The sequence below is a fragment of the Vulpes vulpes genome, chromosome 13 (genome assembly GCF_048418805.1).
Source record: "Vulpes vulpes isolate BD-2025 chromosome 13, VulVul3, whole genome shotgun sequence".
Classification (NCBI taxonomy): domain Eukaryota; kingdom Metazoa; phylum Chordata; class Mammalia; order Carnivora; family Canidae; genus Vulpes; species Vulpes vulpes.
Genome location: NC_132792.1, coordinates 1,203,783 through 1,221,628, shown reverse-complemented (window position 1 = coordinate 1,221,628; position 17,846 = coordinate 1,203,783). Strand labels below are relative to the sequence as shown.

The window sequence follows — 17,846 nt, the reverse complement described above, 5'->3', positions numbered from 1 at the left end:
AAACCTCTATCACACTTTATTAGGCCAAAAAGGAAGAAGACACAAATTATTAATATCAAGAGTGAGGATGGGTACATCATTAAAGATCCAGCTTACAGACATTAAAAGGATAATGGGAGCATATTATGAACGACTCTATACCAATAAATCTGACAACCCAGATAAAATGGATGAGTTCCTTAATCATAAAATCCAAAGCTTAAAATCAAGAAGTACTAAAAAACCAGAGTAGCCCTTTGTCTACGATTAACATTGGATTTGTAGTTGAAGGCCTTCCCTCAAAGAAAACTTTAGGCGTTGGTGGCTTTACTCTTAAACTCTACCAAGCATTTAAGGAAGAAATGGTATCAATGCTATAAAACTCGTGTAGGAAATTAAAGAGGAGGGAACGCCTCCTAGCTCATTCAGTGAGGTGAGCCTTAGTACTTGATACCAAGACCGAAGAAATTCTTAACCTAAGAATCCCAAATATATAGACATGCACATCTACCATGACTAGGTGGGCCTTATCCTGGGCATGCAAGGCTGGTCAACTTTTGAACATCAGTGTAACTCCCCATATTGGAAGATGAAAGAAGAAAATCATATAATCACCTCAGTAGATGCAGAGAAAGCATAGGCAAGGAAAACAAAATTCAACATCTATTCACGATAGAGACAAGAACGAAAAGAACTTGCTTAACTTGATAAGAAGCATCCACAAAAATCCTACAGCTAATGTCATACTTAGTGGTGAAGACATCCATGTTTTCCCCACGTCATTGGGAATGAAGGAAGGATGGATGTCTGTTCTCACCACTTCTATTCAACCTGGTACTGAGGGCTCAGTCAATTCAAACAGGTAAGAAAAGAAATTAGAAGTGTGTAGACTGGGGCAGCCTGGGTGGCTCAGCGGTTTAGCGCTGCCTTCAGCCCAGGGCCTGATCCTGGAGACCCGGGATCGAGTCCTGCATCAGGGTCCCTGCTTGGAGCCTGCTTCTCCCTCTGCCTGTGTCTCTACCCCCCGATCTCTCTCTGTGTCTCTCATGAATAAATAAATAAAAAATCTTTAAAAAAAAGTGTGCAGACTGGAAAGGAAGAAATAAGCTATCTTAACTTAGAGAGGATGTTATCACCTAGTTAAAAAATTCCAAAGAACCTACAAATAAGCTACTAGAACTGAACAGTGAGTCCAGCAAATTTGCGAAAATAAAGTCAGGATACAATAACCAGTCATGTTTCTCTGTACTAGCCCTGAGCAACTGGGAATCGAAATTAAAATGGTGCCATATACAGTAGCATTAAAGATCACGAGATATTTAGGTACACATCTAGCAAATAATTGCAAGGTCTGTGAACTGTAAAATATAAAATTAGCAATGAAAGTAATCAAGAAGACTTCAACAAGTGGAAAGATATACCATGTTCAACAATATTGTTATGATGTCAGTTTTGTCAAAATTTATCTAAATATTCAATGCGAAAAGACTCACATGTACAAGACCAGCTGATTTTTTTTAAAGTCAGAGCTCTATTAATTTAATTTAATTTAATTTTTAAAAGTAGTCTCCACATCCAATGTGGGACTTGAACTCACAACCCTGAGATCGAGAGTCACATGTTCTATGGACTGAGCCAGCCAGGGGCCCCAAGGCCAACTGGGTTTTGATAAAAGTGCAAAAGTGATGATTCAACTAAGAAAATGTATTCGACAAATGGTGTGCAATAATTGGAGGTACACATGCAAAAATGCTCAATTTATCCTTCACACTCTATACAAAAATTAACTCAAGATGGATCACAGACCTAAAAGTAAAACCTAGAGTTCTAAATTTCTAGAAGGAAATGCAGGAGAAAATCTTTGTGATCTTGGGTTAGACAAAGATTTCTTAGATGTGACACGAAAAAGCATAATCCATAGGAAAAAAACGTTAAATTGGATCTCATCAAAATTAAGAACTTCTGCTTCTTTTTGAAAAAAAATTTTAATTTAGATTCATTTTGCCAACATAAAGTATAACACCCAGTGCTCATCTCATCGCGGAGGCATGCGCACTCCTTAATGCCCGTCACCTGGTTACCCCATCCCCCCACCCAAGAATTTCTGCTTCTTGAAAGATGTCTAGAAAAAAAAATGAAACGATAAACTGTGGACTTGGAGGAAATACTTGCAAGTCCCATATCCCATGCAGATCTGTATCCGGGATGTATAAAGAACTCACGAAACCAAACAAAAACTCAAACACAAGCACAAACAATCTAACGAAATACAAAAGATTTGAGCAGACGTTCCACCCAAGGAGATAATCCGATGGCAAATAAGCACCTAACCAGCGCTCCCTGCCATTGCTCATGAGGGAGACAAGTCAAAACCTAAGTGGGATAAGACCACGCATCTCCTAGGATGGCTAAAAATGAAGAAAAACCTGGAAATACTACACGCGGGTGGGTAATCGGGCCTCTCGCAGGGTTGGTGAGGATGCGGGAAGTGGTGCGGCACTTTCTCGGGAGGTCACACATACGCTCACGACCCCACGCTGCCGCTCCACTCCTCGATGTGCGCTCAGGCGACCTGACAACCCACGTTCACACAAAATCTGTACGCGAGCGTTTGTGAACGGCTCTGTGCGTGGGACAGCCCCACGCCGAAGAAACGCACGTGTCCTCTGGCACCTGCGTCAACTGTGTATTATACCCACGGAAGTACTGACCGGACCAGCAACGAAAAAAAGAAATGAATCGCTGAGAAACAGGACGGCGGCGATGGTCCGGAAACGCATCACGCGCCACGTGAGCGAAACCAGGCCCTGAAAGCCCCTCGCCGTGTCGCCCCATCTTTCTGACTCTCTCCGAAGAAGGTCACATGCGACAGGAAACCGGTGAGCGGTCCCCTTCCTGGGGACAGGGAGCTGGTGGGGAGGGCTGGCCGCAAGGGGCAAGGGGGACCCCGGGGAGCTAGACCTGTTTCAGATCTTTGCGTGTGGTGGCGGGTTCACGGCTGTGTGACGTTGTCCAGGCTCTGCACGGCCGTCCACTATGCACGTGACTCTTACTGCGCGTAAATTATACCGTCACGGAGAAGAAAGCAGCATCTCTAGGAACAGGGGTGATTTCACCCCCTCTCTGACCTCACTTCCTCCTGCCTTCTCTTGCTGACGCCATCCCGGCCCCCGTGAGCTCCTGCTGCCCCCCACCTCCAACCACCAGGCGCGTTTCTGCCTCAGGACCTTTGTGCTGGCGGGCCCTTGAGTCTGGGCGACGTCCTTCCTCCAGATAGCTCCTTGGCTCAGTTTCTCACCTCCTTCCAGTCTTGGCTCCTTATTACCTCCTAGACGAACTTATTTAAGATTGCAGCCTGCCCCTCGCCCTGCCTCTCCACCCCCTGCCCCTCTCCGTTTTTCCCACATCACTCTTAACCTTGTAACATTTTACAACTTACTTTATTGCATCTACTGCTGATTGGCTGTCTGCCCCCCTGGGAGGTAGCCCCCCGGGCGGGGTCTCTAGGTCTTGTCTCGGGCCTACGACGGAGCCTGGCACACCCAGCAGGCGCTCAGCAAACATTTGTGGGATGATTGGTAGAGGGATGTATCAAAGCAACAGTCCGCCCATCCCGATCCCTGTGGCAGCCGCCAGCTCTCCCCCCGCAGCACCCTCGCCAGGCTGCAGCTGCCCAGGCCCGTCCCCCTTGACTGGTCGGCCTTTGCCCTGAGGGCCCACGCCCAGAGCACGGGTCCTTTCTCTTCCTCTCGCCCTGTCCCTTCAGGGCAGCGCACAGACGCCCACCCTTCAGCCTCCTGGACTTGGCAGGAGTGCCCTGGGGCTGGGGGTGCCTCCCCTGGACTCCCCGGCTGAGTGGCTCCCCTGCACCCTGGTGTCACTGCTGACCCACCCTCTGGACCTTTTCCTCCCCACGTGTCCCTGGGGATGTGCCGTCTGTCGCTGGGTCCCCAACACATCCCGGGGCAGCTGTCAGCGAGGGTCTGCAGAAGGAACGCGTGCGCGGGCGAGTCTGAGGCACGGAGTGGGGGGGCCTTCCTCAGGCAGTGAGACCCTCCTCCTCCCGTCCTCCCGTCCTCCCGTCCTCCTGAGCTGTTGCTGGCAGTCCTGCTTCCTCCAGCTCCCTTCCCAGATGGCGTTCACACTCACTCCATCCCATAGCCATGCCCAAGCCGAGGACCCTCCCCGCCATCTGCCTCTGTGGGAGCCCGTGACCGGATGGCCAAGCAGGGGACCCTCCCGGGGTTGCCAGGGATGTCGCATTTCCCCACTTGGCCAGCCCGGCCTCAGCAGGCCCGCAGGGTCCAGGGCACGTTGGGATGACGGGGATGACGGCGTTTACAGGGTGTCGGGGCAGAGACGGGCTGGGCCTTGGCCGGGGGTGGCTGCGGAGCCCTTCCTGCCATCATCCCCTCGGTGAGCACTTATTAAATGCTTCTGTGTGCCAGGCACTGCTCCGGGCCCTGGGGGCCGTCTGAACCAAACACACAGAACACCCTTCCTCATCGTGCTCGCGTTCTAGGCGGAGGCGATGGGCAGACCCTGTGAGATGGAGAAGCTGAGCAGGGACAGGGTTTGCACAAGCTGTGGGGCCGTGCTAGACGAGCCTGGGCGGGGAGCCCCAGCCAGTGGGGTGCCCGGTGTGGGGGCGCTAGGTGGGAGGAGGATGAGCGCTGTGTGGACGGAGGCCTTCAGGGAGGGGGGCCCTCGCCCTGGCTGCATAGAGCGTCCTGCCGGAGAGCGATGGGCGCCCCTCTCGTCCCCTCACCTCCCACCCTCTGCCCCCACCTCATCTCACTCCATGAGGTCCTCGCACACTCGCACACCCACCCCACGCGGTGCGGAGACCCAGACAGGCCCAGTGACCCGTCCCAGGACACACGGCCTCTGCGGGATGGTGGCCGGCGGGGCTCAGGGCACACTTGAACCTTCCTACTGCCTCGCACAAACCAGCCACTTCCCTGCCGCTCCCAGGAAGCGCGGCCTTTCCGACGGAGGCTGGCTGCTGCCATGGGTTGGGGCCCGGCTCCCCTCCGCACGCAGGGGGGACCTCGGGCTGCTCAGTGTCACCCGCAAGCACTTGGCCCCGTATCCTGCCCTAAAATGGCATCCTAGCCCTGTGACGACCAAAACTGAATATATTTTTAAATACAGAAAAACGACAGAAGCATAGTCAGGCAAACAGCTGCAGAGGGGAGCGTTTTCTCGCCTTAGAAGTGATGATCCAAGATGTGGCAAAGGAGGAGACGGGCCTGACAACACACACATGGAGGCAACTGCGCGCAGATCAAAATAACCGAGTTCAAAGCAGGTACGAAGCTGCTCCTTCTGGAACAGCCCGCCACGATGGGCGCCCCTCACGGGAATCCTGCTCCGGAACCCGCCGGGGATAGTCGGGAGAGCCGGGCCCGCCCCGGGGCCCACGGAGGGCGCCCTGGGTGGGGGCTCTGAGCTGGCAGGGGAAGGCACCCGCCGGCCTCTGACCTGCCCCCCGACCGGCCTCCCCGGGGCCCAGGCAGGTGGAGCTGCCCGACGGCCCAGGGGCGCCTTCCTCAGGATGCGCCCGTCTTTGCACTATTGTCCGTTCCACAGATAGGAGGCTGAGGCTCAGGGAAGCAGGGGGACCCTGTCAGCCCAGCTGTCCCCGTCCCCTCCTTCACGCCTGCAGTGTGGACAGGGCCAGTGACACGCGGCCACCCCCCGCCCCCCGCTGTCCGCACCAGCAGCGGTATTGAATGCAACGCCGTCCCTCCCAGCCTCCTCTCCACCAAGCGAAGGGCTGCCACGTGGGGCTCAACCCCAGGGACTCCTCCTTCCTCGGCTCAGGGCCTGGGCTCAGCCCCCAGATGCGCCCCGGGGGTGCCCCTCGCTGCCCTGCAGGGAGGAGCTCTCCTGAAAGACGGGGAAGCCAGGGTACCTGTGGGAAGCAGGGCATGGGGCGTCCCCTTCTGGGTTCCCACGTGTCCCAGCCTGGCGCTGGGCTGCCCTGGGGTTCTGGGACATGGCTGATGACGTCCTATCAGCCGTGGTGTCGCTCTGCGACTTTTCCGAATGCTGCCCGTCCATGTTGGGGTGTCTTTGGAGAACCCACAGGCCCCAGGCGCGAGCTCTGTCCTGGGTGGGGCAGCCCTATCTCCGGGTGTCCCCCTCCCCCACCCTGGCCAGCCTTGACCTCACCCCTGAGGTCACAATGGTCCCAGTGCCCGTGGGCTTCCCAGGGCCGGTGCTGTGGACCTGGGCCCTGTTCTGGGCACAGTCCCCGCGTGTATCTGCGTTCCGCATGTGACCTCGGGCTCGGCCCCTCTGTCTCTGGCTTCCGAGGGACCCTGAGACCCCCAGGTCCAGCTGCCCCAAGCCTGGATTCCTGACCTAAGAAACTGTGAGGTAGTAAATGTGTGTGGTTTGAAGCCACTGGGTCTCAGGGTCATTTGTTACCCAGCAACGGATAACCAGCCCATGTTCTGTTCCAGGGAGAGTGGGAATTAGGTTATGGCCTCCCATCACCCGGCGCCACAGTCCAGCTGCAAGGCCGCGGGGAGAGCGGGGTCCCAGCACGGCCCCTTGTCACCATACTCGGCTGCTGGAGGCCCTACGGGTGGGGCTCCCCTTGGAGCGAGGGACTCCTGGGGCCCTGACCAGCCACCTTCAGCCCCAGGCGTGGCTCCCCCTGTCCAGCCGGCCCCTGGGCTCAAGCCCCTGCGGCCACACGGTGCATGCAGCCCTGCACCCCGGAAACAGCCATGTGCCTGCGACCAGGGCCCTGCTGGGGGAGGCCTCATAGACGACAGACTGCCCCTGCTCACCCCTGAGGCCGTGGGCATCCCCTGGGGTTCAGACTCCAGCTCTGGGACTGACTTGTCTGAAGCTGTGAGCTCTGCCCAAACCGGGCTGACCGTGCCCCCCTCCCCCCAGGGGCTTTGTGTTTTCTGTGAGACGTGCTCGGTGCACAACAGAGCCCGTATTCCCCCCAAGGCCCAGAGCTGAAGCTCTGAAATGGGAAGGGTCTTGCTGGAAACCCCGAGCCTCACTGGCTCCCTCCCAGCGCCCCGAAGGGCGGACAGCTAGGCCCATGCGCTCGTTTGTGAGGGCAGGTGCCTGGAAAGCCGGACCCTGCAAAGCTGCCGGGCAGGTGTTTGGGGGGGGGGGCGGGTGCCCCTTCTCTGAGACTCGTCCTCTGATGCCTCTGGAGTGTGCCTGGGGCACCTGGTGGCCTTGGCCAGGGGTGTGCTGCAGCTGCCCCCTCAAAGGCTCTCATGTCTCTTCCCAAATTTCCAGGAATCTTGAGAGCTGGTTGTTAAGCACAGCCACAGAAGCTCACCACGAAACGCGGTGTATGACAAACAGGTGACACATACCCCGAACTCATCACTTCCGGATCATTCGACTAGATTTCACTGTGCCCTAGGGGTTACTGACAGCCAGGGATCTGTCTGCGGGGAGCCATCCTGCACCTCTGTGGCACTCTGCACTGCAGGGACGCCCGTGGCAGGAGATCAGCCCCAGCGGGGGGACCCCACGGCCACCCATGAGGCACAAGCGGGGCCCCCCTTTCTCTTCGGAGAGCTCCCGTGTAGATGTTTGCCAGGCTGGCTGCGCAGCATGGGCCAACCTGTGTCTCCCCCACTTGGGAATTTGCAACTGGGGCCAAGAGTAGACCTTGGGGTTGGGAGGGGGGCCCCAAGGGCTGCCCATCCCCCTTTAGGGGTCCAGGTAGGGGGGAGGCGACAGAGGAGGGGACAAGCCTGGGGCCCTGCAGATTCTGGCCCCTTTGGGCCTTTGGGGGTTCCGGCCACGCCCTGGGCTAATCCACTTTTCTGCAGCCTCCTCTCTGAGGGAGAACCTTCTGGCAAGCCCTGGCCAGGTACGATGAAGGAGCCACTTCCGAGGGGGCGCACTCCAGTCCCTGCAGGTTCAGGCCAGACTAGATGCCCGGGAATTTGATCTTCACACCGGGGCGGTGGGAATGGATGGGCCTCCCTGTGGACCCTCCTCTGCTCCGGGGGACGCGGGGACGTCACGGGTTGTGACCCGGGAGCTGACATCTGTCCCTCTCCCCACCGCTCACCACCAACATGGCCAGCTGTCAGGGTCGAACTGCTGCCGGCTGGGTCATGCCTGGTGCCCCTGCTGAGGCCCAGGGCATCCTTGCACCGGGGGCACCGCCTCTGCGGGATGCGGGCTCCCCGCCTGGGAGCGCTCGCCACCCCGGACGGGGCTGGAGCCCAGAGAGGGGAGGCGGGCAGGAGGTCACACAGGGTCGGGGTGCCCCACGGACCCTCTCGCCACTCCTAGGGGGCAGGCAGGGCTGGCAGGGAGGTGCCCGCCTGTCCCTCCCCATGTGGCCGGCAGATGGCGCTGCGGGCCCAGGCAGGCCTCCGGCCACTGCATCCCCGCAGCCCTCCCCACCCTGCAGCCCTCCCTGCCCAGAAGGCATTTGGGGAGGGGGCCCTGGGCAACCCGGGGCTGCTGACCCCACTGCCCACGGGGAGGCGGGTGCTGTGGGCCAGCGCCAGCTCCCTCCCCGCTCGGTGCCTCTGCGTGGGGTCCCTCCAGCTCCACCCCTGCTGGGGACCACGCCAGGGGATGCTGCTACTGCCCCAGAGAGGGGGGGGCCCACCTGCCACCAGGCCCCCCTCTACCCGCACCCGTCCTGCTCCAGGCTGTAGCCAGGTCAGCCCCTGGGGCCTTGAGCGGTGCCTTCCCCTGGAATGCCCTTGACAAAGACTCTCTGCTTGGTCAAGCTCCGGAACCTTCTCCTGGGCCCAGCAGTGCCCTCTTATGACGTCCAGTTTTAGCAAGAAGCCTCCCCCTCCGAAGGACCCCCCACCTCGGATCAGTGTCCTCATCCCCCCACCACGCTGGACCCCAGAGCGACCCCAGAGCCCTGGTCCCTGCACCTGTTGTGATAGCTCCCCCTCCAATAAATCCCTCTCACCCTCTTCAACAAGTGTCCTCCTATTGTTCTAACACCCAGTCCCTCCCCACCACACCCCTGCTTTTGTAAGGAAACTCTTTGCACTCCCCTATTTGCCCTCAGAGCCCCCCACCACGGGTCACCTCCCCTATGAGGCCGCCCCTGCTTTCCCTGGGCTCCCATAGCATTTATTCATATTTATTCAGCGTGAACTCTCCCAGTACAGGCTCCTGCTGGGCCCCCTGGGAGGAGGGAGGAGGGAGGCGGGGTAGTGACAGCAGGTGAGCCCACCCAGCCTCACTCTGCTCCGTCCACGCACGCACTCGTCTGCCCCGGGCTCCAGCACCTGTCACTGCTCCGGGCGGCCTTTGCTGACGGCCCTGGCCAGCCTCGTGCGCCTGCCCCGGCCCCCCAGTCCTGGGGGGTCCCCTCTAGTCCCCGTGCTCCAAGAAGGTGGACACCGGAGTCCTCCCTGCTGCGCCCCAGCACCCAGTAGGCCCCCATGACGAGCTCGCTAGGCGAGAGCAGCAGGTGCGCTCCCTTGTGGAGGCCGCCCCGGTGGGGGGGGGGGTGGGAGGGGGTGGGGGTGCTCCTTGTGTCTGGCCCCGGGGTCCCCCCAGGTGCACGGCCCAGGACACGCTGTGCTTTCCAGGGTCCACACCGCTTTCTAGATCCCTCTCCGAATCTGTCACAGAAGAAAGCGGAGAAAGGTTTTCTCCTCCACTTTCTGGAAATGAGGTTTTAAAAATAACTCGGAGGCGGTGGCAGCGCCAGGAGGGGATTATCTGGGGGTTCGGGCTGCGCGGGGCCTCTGCTCCTCGGGTCTCCTCCCGCCTCCCCCTGCGCGGCTCTCTCCACCAGGACACCCTGGGCGGCCTCTCAAGGAGGCAGGCACCTCCCTCCCTAGAGACGGGGAGTCACGGAGGGAAGACGCCGCCGTGGGAGCGCCGCTGAGAGGGGAGGAGGCCTGGGAGGAGATGGTGGCCGAAGGAACGCCTGGGCCTGGGCCGTGACTCCGAGCTGGAGAAGGGGCCTGGCCCCCGTGGTCTCCCCAGGTCCTTGCTGCCCTCCCTTCTCTGGTGAGCTCACCACTCACCGGCCACATGGCCTCCTGGGCGACTTCGTGCTCCTCAAGCCCCGTGTCTTTCCTGCCACAGGGCCTTTGCATATGCAAAGGGTTTCTCAGACCCTCTTTCTCCCCGATTCACACGACATACTGACCTTCCTTAACCTCAGCTTCGATGTTATTTCTCCTGCGAAGCTGTCTCGGGTCACAGACTAGGACATGGGGTGTCCCCACGGCCCCTTCCCAGCTCCCTGACAGCTTCCCTCTCCAGCCTTTACAATGATTGATAGTTGTTTTATTTACTGACTTGTCTTTCATGCCTCCGTGAAGGTAGGGACCGGGGAGCGGGTGACACAGTTTCCGCACCCGCATCACCTGGGCGCTTACTGTTGCTGTTTCAGGGCCGGCCTGTCGTCTTTGAGGGGGCTCCAGGCCACGGGCTGACGATGCCCCCAGGGATCAGGGAGGTGGGGTCTGGAGGTGCGGTCGAGCCTGCCCCCCCCCGCCTCCTCCCACCCCCACAGCGTGCCCTGGGACTGCTCCTCAGGTGACCTCTTGTCCTCACACCATCTGCCCTCGGGTGCGGTGGGAGGCTGCATCCCCCCGGGGACGCCGACGTTCAAATCCCCGGAATCGGTGATTGTTATCGTGCGTGGCAAAGCAGGACTTTGTGGCTGTGATGAAGTCAGACAGCCTCAGATGGGGAGATTATCCCAGATTTTCTGGGGGGCCCCTCAAGGCAATCACACGAATCCTGGGGGGGGGGCAGGAGGAGCTCTGATACCTGGAAAGGAGGCCATGCGACCGCACAGGCAGGCAGTGGGGCGACGCGGACACACACGGGGAGGCCAGCAGCCCCCCGCCCCCTGGAAGCTGGGAGACACAAAGCACAGATTCTCCCCTGGAGCCTTCGCGGGGAGCGTGGCCTGCGGACACCTGGGTTCCAACCCCCGGCGACACCGTCGGTGGTGATTGGTCACGGTCGCCCTAGCGAACGAACGCAGGGCGCCAAGACACCCGGGGTCTGTGTGCCTGGTGGGGGCAAGCTGGAGGCCGTCCTGCAGGTGCTGGCACCCGCCCGCTCAGGTGTGGGTGCCCCTCCCAGCCTCCCCGGCAGCCAGGGGCACCTGGGGACCTGGAGCGACAGCATCCACGTGCGCTTCCCTCTCGTGCTCTTGCAAGGACTGCCTGTCGCCCCTCTGCCCGGCTGGGATGCCCTGCGGCTTGATACCGGACCTGGGGGCACCACCCGGGTGGGGGGCACAGCTGGGGGGAGCCCCAACCCCAGGGAGGGGCCCCGTGGAGCCGAGCTGCCCCGGCCACTGCCGCAGACGCTGCAGGAGGGACGAGGCTCCCTGGACCGGGGGCTTTGTTCCCGCGGCACCCTGGTCGATCCGGCTCGGCTGAGCGGCCGCGACGTGGTCCTGCCCCGGAGGCGCCCAGGCACGGTGTGCAGAACACGGTGTCGGTGGCGGTATCATGTGGTCCTGCACTGACCCTGTGCTGTGGACGCCTGAGCCGCCACCCAGCGCTGCCACCCCCCCGACTGAGTGGCTGGAGCGTGGGATGATGGAGAACACGCCCCTCACGTGACTTACCGCCCCCCCCCGTGCCCGTGGGCCTCCGGCTGGCGGTGCCCCTGGCCCATGGGTGCGTGGGGGCCGGCGCTCAGCCTCCATATGGGGCCTGGCCTGGCCGGGGGCTCAGGAGGTGGGTTGGGCCAAAGGAGGGTGCTGTGCCTCGCGCGGGGGCCGACGGGGCTGGGGTGCTGCTTCTTGGGACCCCACCATGGCCCTCAGGGCCGGGGCCTCGGGAGTGCTCTGCGGGGCCCGTGCTCACGGTGGGGGAGGGTGCCCAGGGTGGAACTGGGGAATCCGGGGGACCCTGTGCCCCTGTCGTTGTGTGCGAGCGTCAATGCACCAGCAAGAACTCGCAGAGCAGAGCTGGGGAGGGTCCGGCCTTGGTCCCCCCGGCTCAGAGACTGGAGCTTCCCCCTCCTGAGGTCCGGCCGGCGGGGACGGGGGCACTTCTTTGTGTCCGGGGCGCATTTCCACTCCTGTCACATTGTGTCATCCTTCAGCACACTAATGTTTTAAACAAAGATTTTATTTGTGTCTTTACTGGGGGAGCGCACGTGTGCAAGCGGGGGGAGAGGGCGGAGGGAGGGAGACTCCCAAGCAGACTCCCTGCTGAGCGAGGGGCCTGAACCAGGGTGCGGGGCTCTACCCCACGAGCCTGAGATCACGGCCTGGGCCGAAATCAGGAGTCGGATGCTTAGCCCACGGAGCTCCCCAGGGGCCCCGGGTACCCTGATTCTTCCACGGGAGCCAGGTAGGTGTTTCAGCTGTTTTGTAGATGGGGAAACTGAGGCCCAGCGAGGTGACGTGGTTTGCACGGCCTGTGATGAGCGTGTCCAGCGTCCTCTCCCGAGCCCCATCCTGGCTCTGCCCCCTCCTCAGCTGCTTTTCTGAGGGCGATAGGAACCCCTGAGGGGCAGCTCACGGGGGGACAGGGGCTCAGCCCTTCTGCTGGGGCCCACCGCGCCAGAGCTCCGGCCCAGACGGGGTGTCAGGCCCGCCGGGGAGACGATGGAGCAGCCGCTTATCCTCACCATGGCAACCGCGGCCTCCCCGGCCTCCTACTCGGGCACCTTCCAGAGGCCTGAGGGTGGCACCTGACCCCAGGTCTCTAACCAGCCAAGGCACAGCCCCCGGTGACTTCCAGTGGGAGGGCCGGCTGGGCCTCTGAGGTGTACGGGGCAGGCAGAGAGGGCTTCCTGGAGGAGGCAGCGTGAGCCAGGGCCTGAACCATGGGTGTGAGTCTGCACCGTAGAGGAGGTGTGGAGATGCACACAGAAGACCCCTCCTCCTTCCCCTCCTCCTTCTCCCCCTCCTCTCCTCCCCCTCCTCCTCCTCCCTCGGGTGCTGGGCTCTGTAGCCCTCGGTGGGCTCGGGTAACACGCAGCCCCCACCCCTGTCCTGCTCCGTGGTGTGGGCCGGAGCTTATTTCTTCCTCAGGAACCAGTCTGAGGCTGGAGGCCGGGGCCTCTGGTCTTCCCCGAGCGTGGCCGGTGGAGCCCCGTGCAGGCCGAAGTGCTGAGGACCCCCATAGCGGTCAGCACCCACCAGCACCTGTCACGGGCTCACGTCCCCACTCCCCCGGCGATGTTGGGTCCCCTTCGAGGGACCCAGAGCCCAGCCGGTCCCTTGAGGCCAGGGGCCTGGTTTGACTACTGGAGTCGCTGAAGACGGGGCTGCAGATCCACCACCCCCTCCGACCCTGGGAGTACTCGCGGGGTGCCTGTGGGATGTCGCCCTGTGAGCACGGAGGATGGGGACCGGGGGGAAGAAGAGGCGTGGGGGCCCTTGAACCTGGGTGGGGGCTGGTGCGGAGGGGCCCAGAGGTGTCTGGGTGCCAGGGTGGGGTCGAATGGCTCCTGAGCAGGGCAGGTGAGCTGCAGGGGCGTGGGGGGATGGGGGCCTCCCCCTCTGGGGCCCAGCTTACTTCCAGGTGGGGTCCCTTTAAATGCAAGGTTCTCTCCCCCCACAGAACCGCCCCCTCCCCGTCTGTCTCCTGGGCAGCCAGGTAAACAAGCCCCATCTGCAGGTTGCTGACATGGCTTCCCCTCTCTCGGGGGACCCCAGCCCCGTAGGTCTGCCCCCTGCTCCTGTAGCCCCTCCAGGTGAGTCCCGCGGTGGAGGCAGGGATGGGGGAGAAGGAGGTGTCCTTGCCTCTGGGGCTGCCGTCCTGCCCCCTCTTCCTGGGAGGGGGGAGCTTTGCCAAGGTTGCACCGCAGGACGGGGCTGCGGGGGGGCACTGACCTCACCCCCCAACATTCCCTTCTTCCCTCTCCCCTCTCGGCCCACTGTCCTGCAGCCTTCCCGGGAATCCTGCAGCCCCTGGGTCCCTGAGCCACTCAGGGGTTCTCCTCACCCCTCAGGCCCCTTCCAGAACATTCTCTGCCCCCCCTTCCCCACTGCCTCCTAAAACCCCAGTGCTGGGTCCCCGGTCCTCAGACGTACACACGCATCACCCCTCCTGGACAGGGGCAGTCATTCACCCCCTTGAATTTGGGACCCTGGCCCTGACCCTCTCCATCCCTGTGGTCGTGGCCGAGGTGGCTTCTTCCTTCACCCTGGCCCCTCGGTTCCCCAGACTCCCCTGCAGCATCTTGTCCCCCTGCGCCCATCCCCCACCTTCGCCCCTTCGCCCCCCCCCCCCCCCCCCCCCCCCCCGGGGCCCTTGGCCTCGTCAGTGCCCTGACTGCAGCCTGGCCCTGACCCCATCCTCGGGAGTCGGGAGTCTCGCCCGAGCTCAGGCCCTCAGAGCAGGACTCCAGTCCTCCTGGGGCGAACCGCAGCCCAGCGTTTCCAGCACGTTCTGTGTCCTCCCTCCCTCCCTCCCTCCCTCCCTCTCCGCTCACCCAGCCCTGCCACGATCATCACACCCGCACACACACCCTCCTTCCCTGGGCCCTCTGTGTTTTATTGTCCCAGCCTGGCAACCCCCCAGCTGCCCGCCCACGCCCCGCCTGCACCCATGCAGCTGAGCGAGCTGGGGGTAAACTCAACCGCTAATGCTCTTTAAATTCCTGACTGTGAGCCCGAGGGCCTGTCTTCGCCCGCTCCCACCGCATCGCTCCCTCTGTCCCGTCTCTCTGGCTCCGAGCCCCCCCACCTTCCCCACTCAGCGGCTGGCCTTGCTCCCTCTTTCAAGAAACTAAAGCCATCGGAAGAGGAGTCCCGGGGCCCCAGCCCCCAGGCACCTGCCCACCTGCACCTGTGCCCACGGCTCTGTCCACCCAATCCCGGCTCTCAGCAGGCCCGGGAGAGGGGGAGGCGCTCCTGCCTGCTCAGGCCACCCCCACCCTCCCTCTCCACTAGCCTGACATCTTCTCTCCTCACTAGATCTTTCCAGCGACATAAAAGCATGCGGTTGTACCCGGTCTCTTGACCCCTCTTCCCTCTCAGCTACCGTCCTGTTTCTCTGCTCCCCATTATAGCAGACTCCTCACAAAGGTTAGGTACACTCGCGGCTTCCCAGGCTCCCCTCCCACCCGCTCAAGAGCCGCCCTCCCTTCCTGGCACTTCACTAAAGCGGCTCTGCTCAAGGTCACCGGTGACCTCCATGGAGGAGAGCGGGGGTCAGCTCTGAGGCCTCGCCTGTTGGGACTCGTCAGCGTCTGGGCCCAGGAGCGCCCCTCCTCCTCGTCTTCCTCTCCCGTCACTGCCTCCTCCTCCTCCTCCCCCTCTCCCTGGCCTGCTCAGAGAGGGGGGCCCCAGGCCCTTCCCTTTCCATGCCCCGGCCCCGCCGCCTCATTCTGCTTCATCTCCCCGGGTCTCGCTCCAGCCGGGAGCCCCTGCCCCAAGTCCAGACCCCAGGCCCACTGTCCTCCACGTCTTCCACCGGCCCCTCACCTGCATCGCTGCCCTGCCTGCCCCCTGGGCCCCTTGCTGCCGCCCTTACCTCCTCACCTGCCTGCACAGCAACAGCCAGGCTCACCTGGCCACATGCAAGTCAGAAGGCGGCACTCCCCTCACGGGCGCCAGGGTCCTCCCCTCTCCTCCCCTGGGGGCTGCCTCCAGACCTCCTCTCTTCTCTGCAGCTTTCTCTCATCCCCAGCTCACAGCAACACCACGCAGCCTGCCCTACCTGCTGGCACTGAACCCCAGCCGCACCCCAGGAGGCCTGCAGGGCAGCGGGCTGCGGGATGGACAGGGACCCTTCAGCCCCGTGATGGGAGCGCCCTGCCTGGGCCTCCTTGGAGCTGTCCTGCGGTGCTGAGCACAACGGTCTCTGAACTGGCCCCTCTGGCCTTGTCCACAGCCCCCTCAGAGCCAGATCCCCCCCCATCCCCACCCACGCCACCACCTGGGGACTGGTGGCTCGGGCACATCCATGGGACCGAGCTGGGAAATCACCCTCCGGTGACAAAGTAGATTTGTCTGTGCCATCTCGTCTGTGAGGGTGCAGAACAGGCTGGATTGTTCCCGACTCTTAGAGGGGGACACTGAACGCACCGGAGGGTTGATGTGCTCCCAGGGGAGGGTGTCCAACAGACACAGAACCAATTCACCCTCTGTCCCCTGGGGCTGCTCCTGCCCCCGGGCCCCAGGGTCGCTGTGCCAGGCTGGGACACGGCTGTCACCTCTGCCTGCAAGGCCTGGTATTGGGCCCCTCTGTCTTCTCCCGGCTAAGTGCTTCTCCGTGCAGTGTCCTCACCTCATCCTCACGGGCCCTGATCCCACCTGCAGGCTGGGCTCCCGCGGTCCCCCCTCTGCACAGCCCAGCATCAACTTTCCACCCAGAGTGACCACATCACCCTCCCCGGCCGCTGCTGTGAGCTGGGCCCGGCGTCAGAGCCTGTGCAGGAGGCCCTGCCAAGCTCCCCGGGCTCCTCTGTCCCAGTCTTCCCGGGAGCAGTGCCGAGGGGCCCACCCTTTGGTGCCCTCTGTCCTCCTCATTTGCGGGCCCTGGGCCCTCGGGGGTTGGCCTCGCGGCTCCCCTGTCAGCCCCGGGGGGACGGGGGCACCGCGGCCTTGCAGGGCGCGCCCTGGGGCCGCCTCTGGGCCAGCCGCACTGCCCTCTGTCGCCCCGGGGCCGCGGCCCCCCAGGTCCCGCCGCGCCCCCGGAGCCCCCGTTCCCGGACATCTACGGCGGGGATGCGCAGCTCTGGGCGGCCCACTTCCGCGGCATCGGGCGCGCCTACCGCGCGCTGGGCAAGGAGGATGACTTCGCCATCCGCGTGCTCACCGAGGACTTCACGCTGCCCTTCCCGTTCGCCTGGCCGCCGGGGCCCGACCCGGCCCGCGGGCCGCTCTTCTACGACCCGCACGACCGCGCGGGCTTCGACTTCCTGCTGCGCGGCCCGGGCGCGACGCCCCCCGCGCTGCTGCGGCCCCTGCACGCCACGGCCCAGGCCGCGCTGCGCAAGCGGCGCCTCGAGCGCCTGGCCCTGAGCTACGCCAGCGCGGGCGCGCCCTGGCCCGGCCTCCTGCTGCTGGCCCCTGCGCCCGGCCCCGCCGCCTTCCCGGGGCCCGAGGCCGCCCCCGCCGGGGCCCCCGGGCTGGGCTAGCCGCACCCGCGCCGCCAATAAAGCATTGCTCTGCTCCGCTCGTCCAGGCTCTTCGCTGGGCATCCCCGGGCAGGCGGGACGGGGAGGCTGAGCCCGGGGCGCGACCCGGTTGCCGGTGCCGCCCGGGAGCCACCCGGGGCTCCAGGGCACAGCGAGTGAAGGAGTGAGGTGGGCATGGCCCCCGGCGCAGGCTGTCCGAGGGATGGGACCCGGGATGGGACCCGGGATGGGGGCTTGTGGCCCGGCGGCCACCCGCAGGGCCTGCATTCTGGACCCCAGAGCTGGGGGTGGTTGCCCATCCCACAGATCAGGACACTGAGGCCCTGAAGGAGCATGGGGATCGGGTTCCCTGCACACCTGACCTCCAGTTCAGTGGTTTCTCCTTCCTCCAAGATGAGGGTTCTGGGGGGATGGGGTGCCTCCTCCTATGCCCCCCAAAGCCTCCGGTGGGCCCAGAACAACCACCGGCGAGCCAGCCTCCATCCCGGGTGCGCCTCCCGCTGTGGGGCGGCTCCAGCAGCACAGAGCCTCCGCACGCATGGCCCTGGCAGGTTCCTCGGCCGACCCGGGGGCCAGAGGCTTAGGTGTCCTCCTGGGGGGTGGGGTGGGGGGTGGGTTCCAGGTGTGCCGGGAGGCAGGCGCCCTGGGAGGGTGCGTTCTCACTCCGGTGCAGACAGAATCTGGGTTCTTTTTTTCCTTTCTTCTGATCTGGGAGTTATTTATAGCTTCCCAGTCGTGGGCAGAAATGGTGTTTCCAGAGCCTTGCTTGGTTTGCTTCGAGAACCAGTGACAGGAAGGGTTCACCTCTGGAA

The 17,846-nt window shown here is 62.7% G+C and overlaps 2 protein-coding genes across 2 annotated transcripts in view; one reads left to right on the top strand and one right to left on the bottom strand.

The window, feature by feature from the left end:
* The window catches only part of LOC112909228 (maestro heat-like repeat family member 5), a 70,259-nt gene extending 64,214 nt beyond the window's left edge, over positions 1 to 6,045 (bottom strand). Inside the window, exon 1 of the mRNA XM_072733648.1 lies at positions 5,897 to 6,045. Within this exon, the coding sequence (XP_072589749.1) occupies positions 5,897 to 6,045 (149 nt within the window). The remainder of the gene's footprint in view (positions 1 to 5,896) is intronic.
* A 7,529-nt stretch (positions 6,046 to 13,574) lies between these two features.
* Positions 13,575 to 17,125, top strand: C13H8orf90 (chromosome 13 C8orf90 homolog). Its single transcript, XM_072733647.1, is given in 3 exon segments — positions 13,575 to 13,653; positions 16,574 to 16,926; positions 16,928 to 17,125. Coding segments are annotated over 3 exon segments (630 nt in total).
* Positions 17,126 to 17,846: the final 721 nt, after the last annotated feature.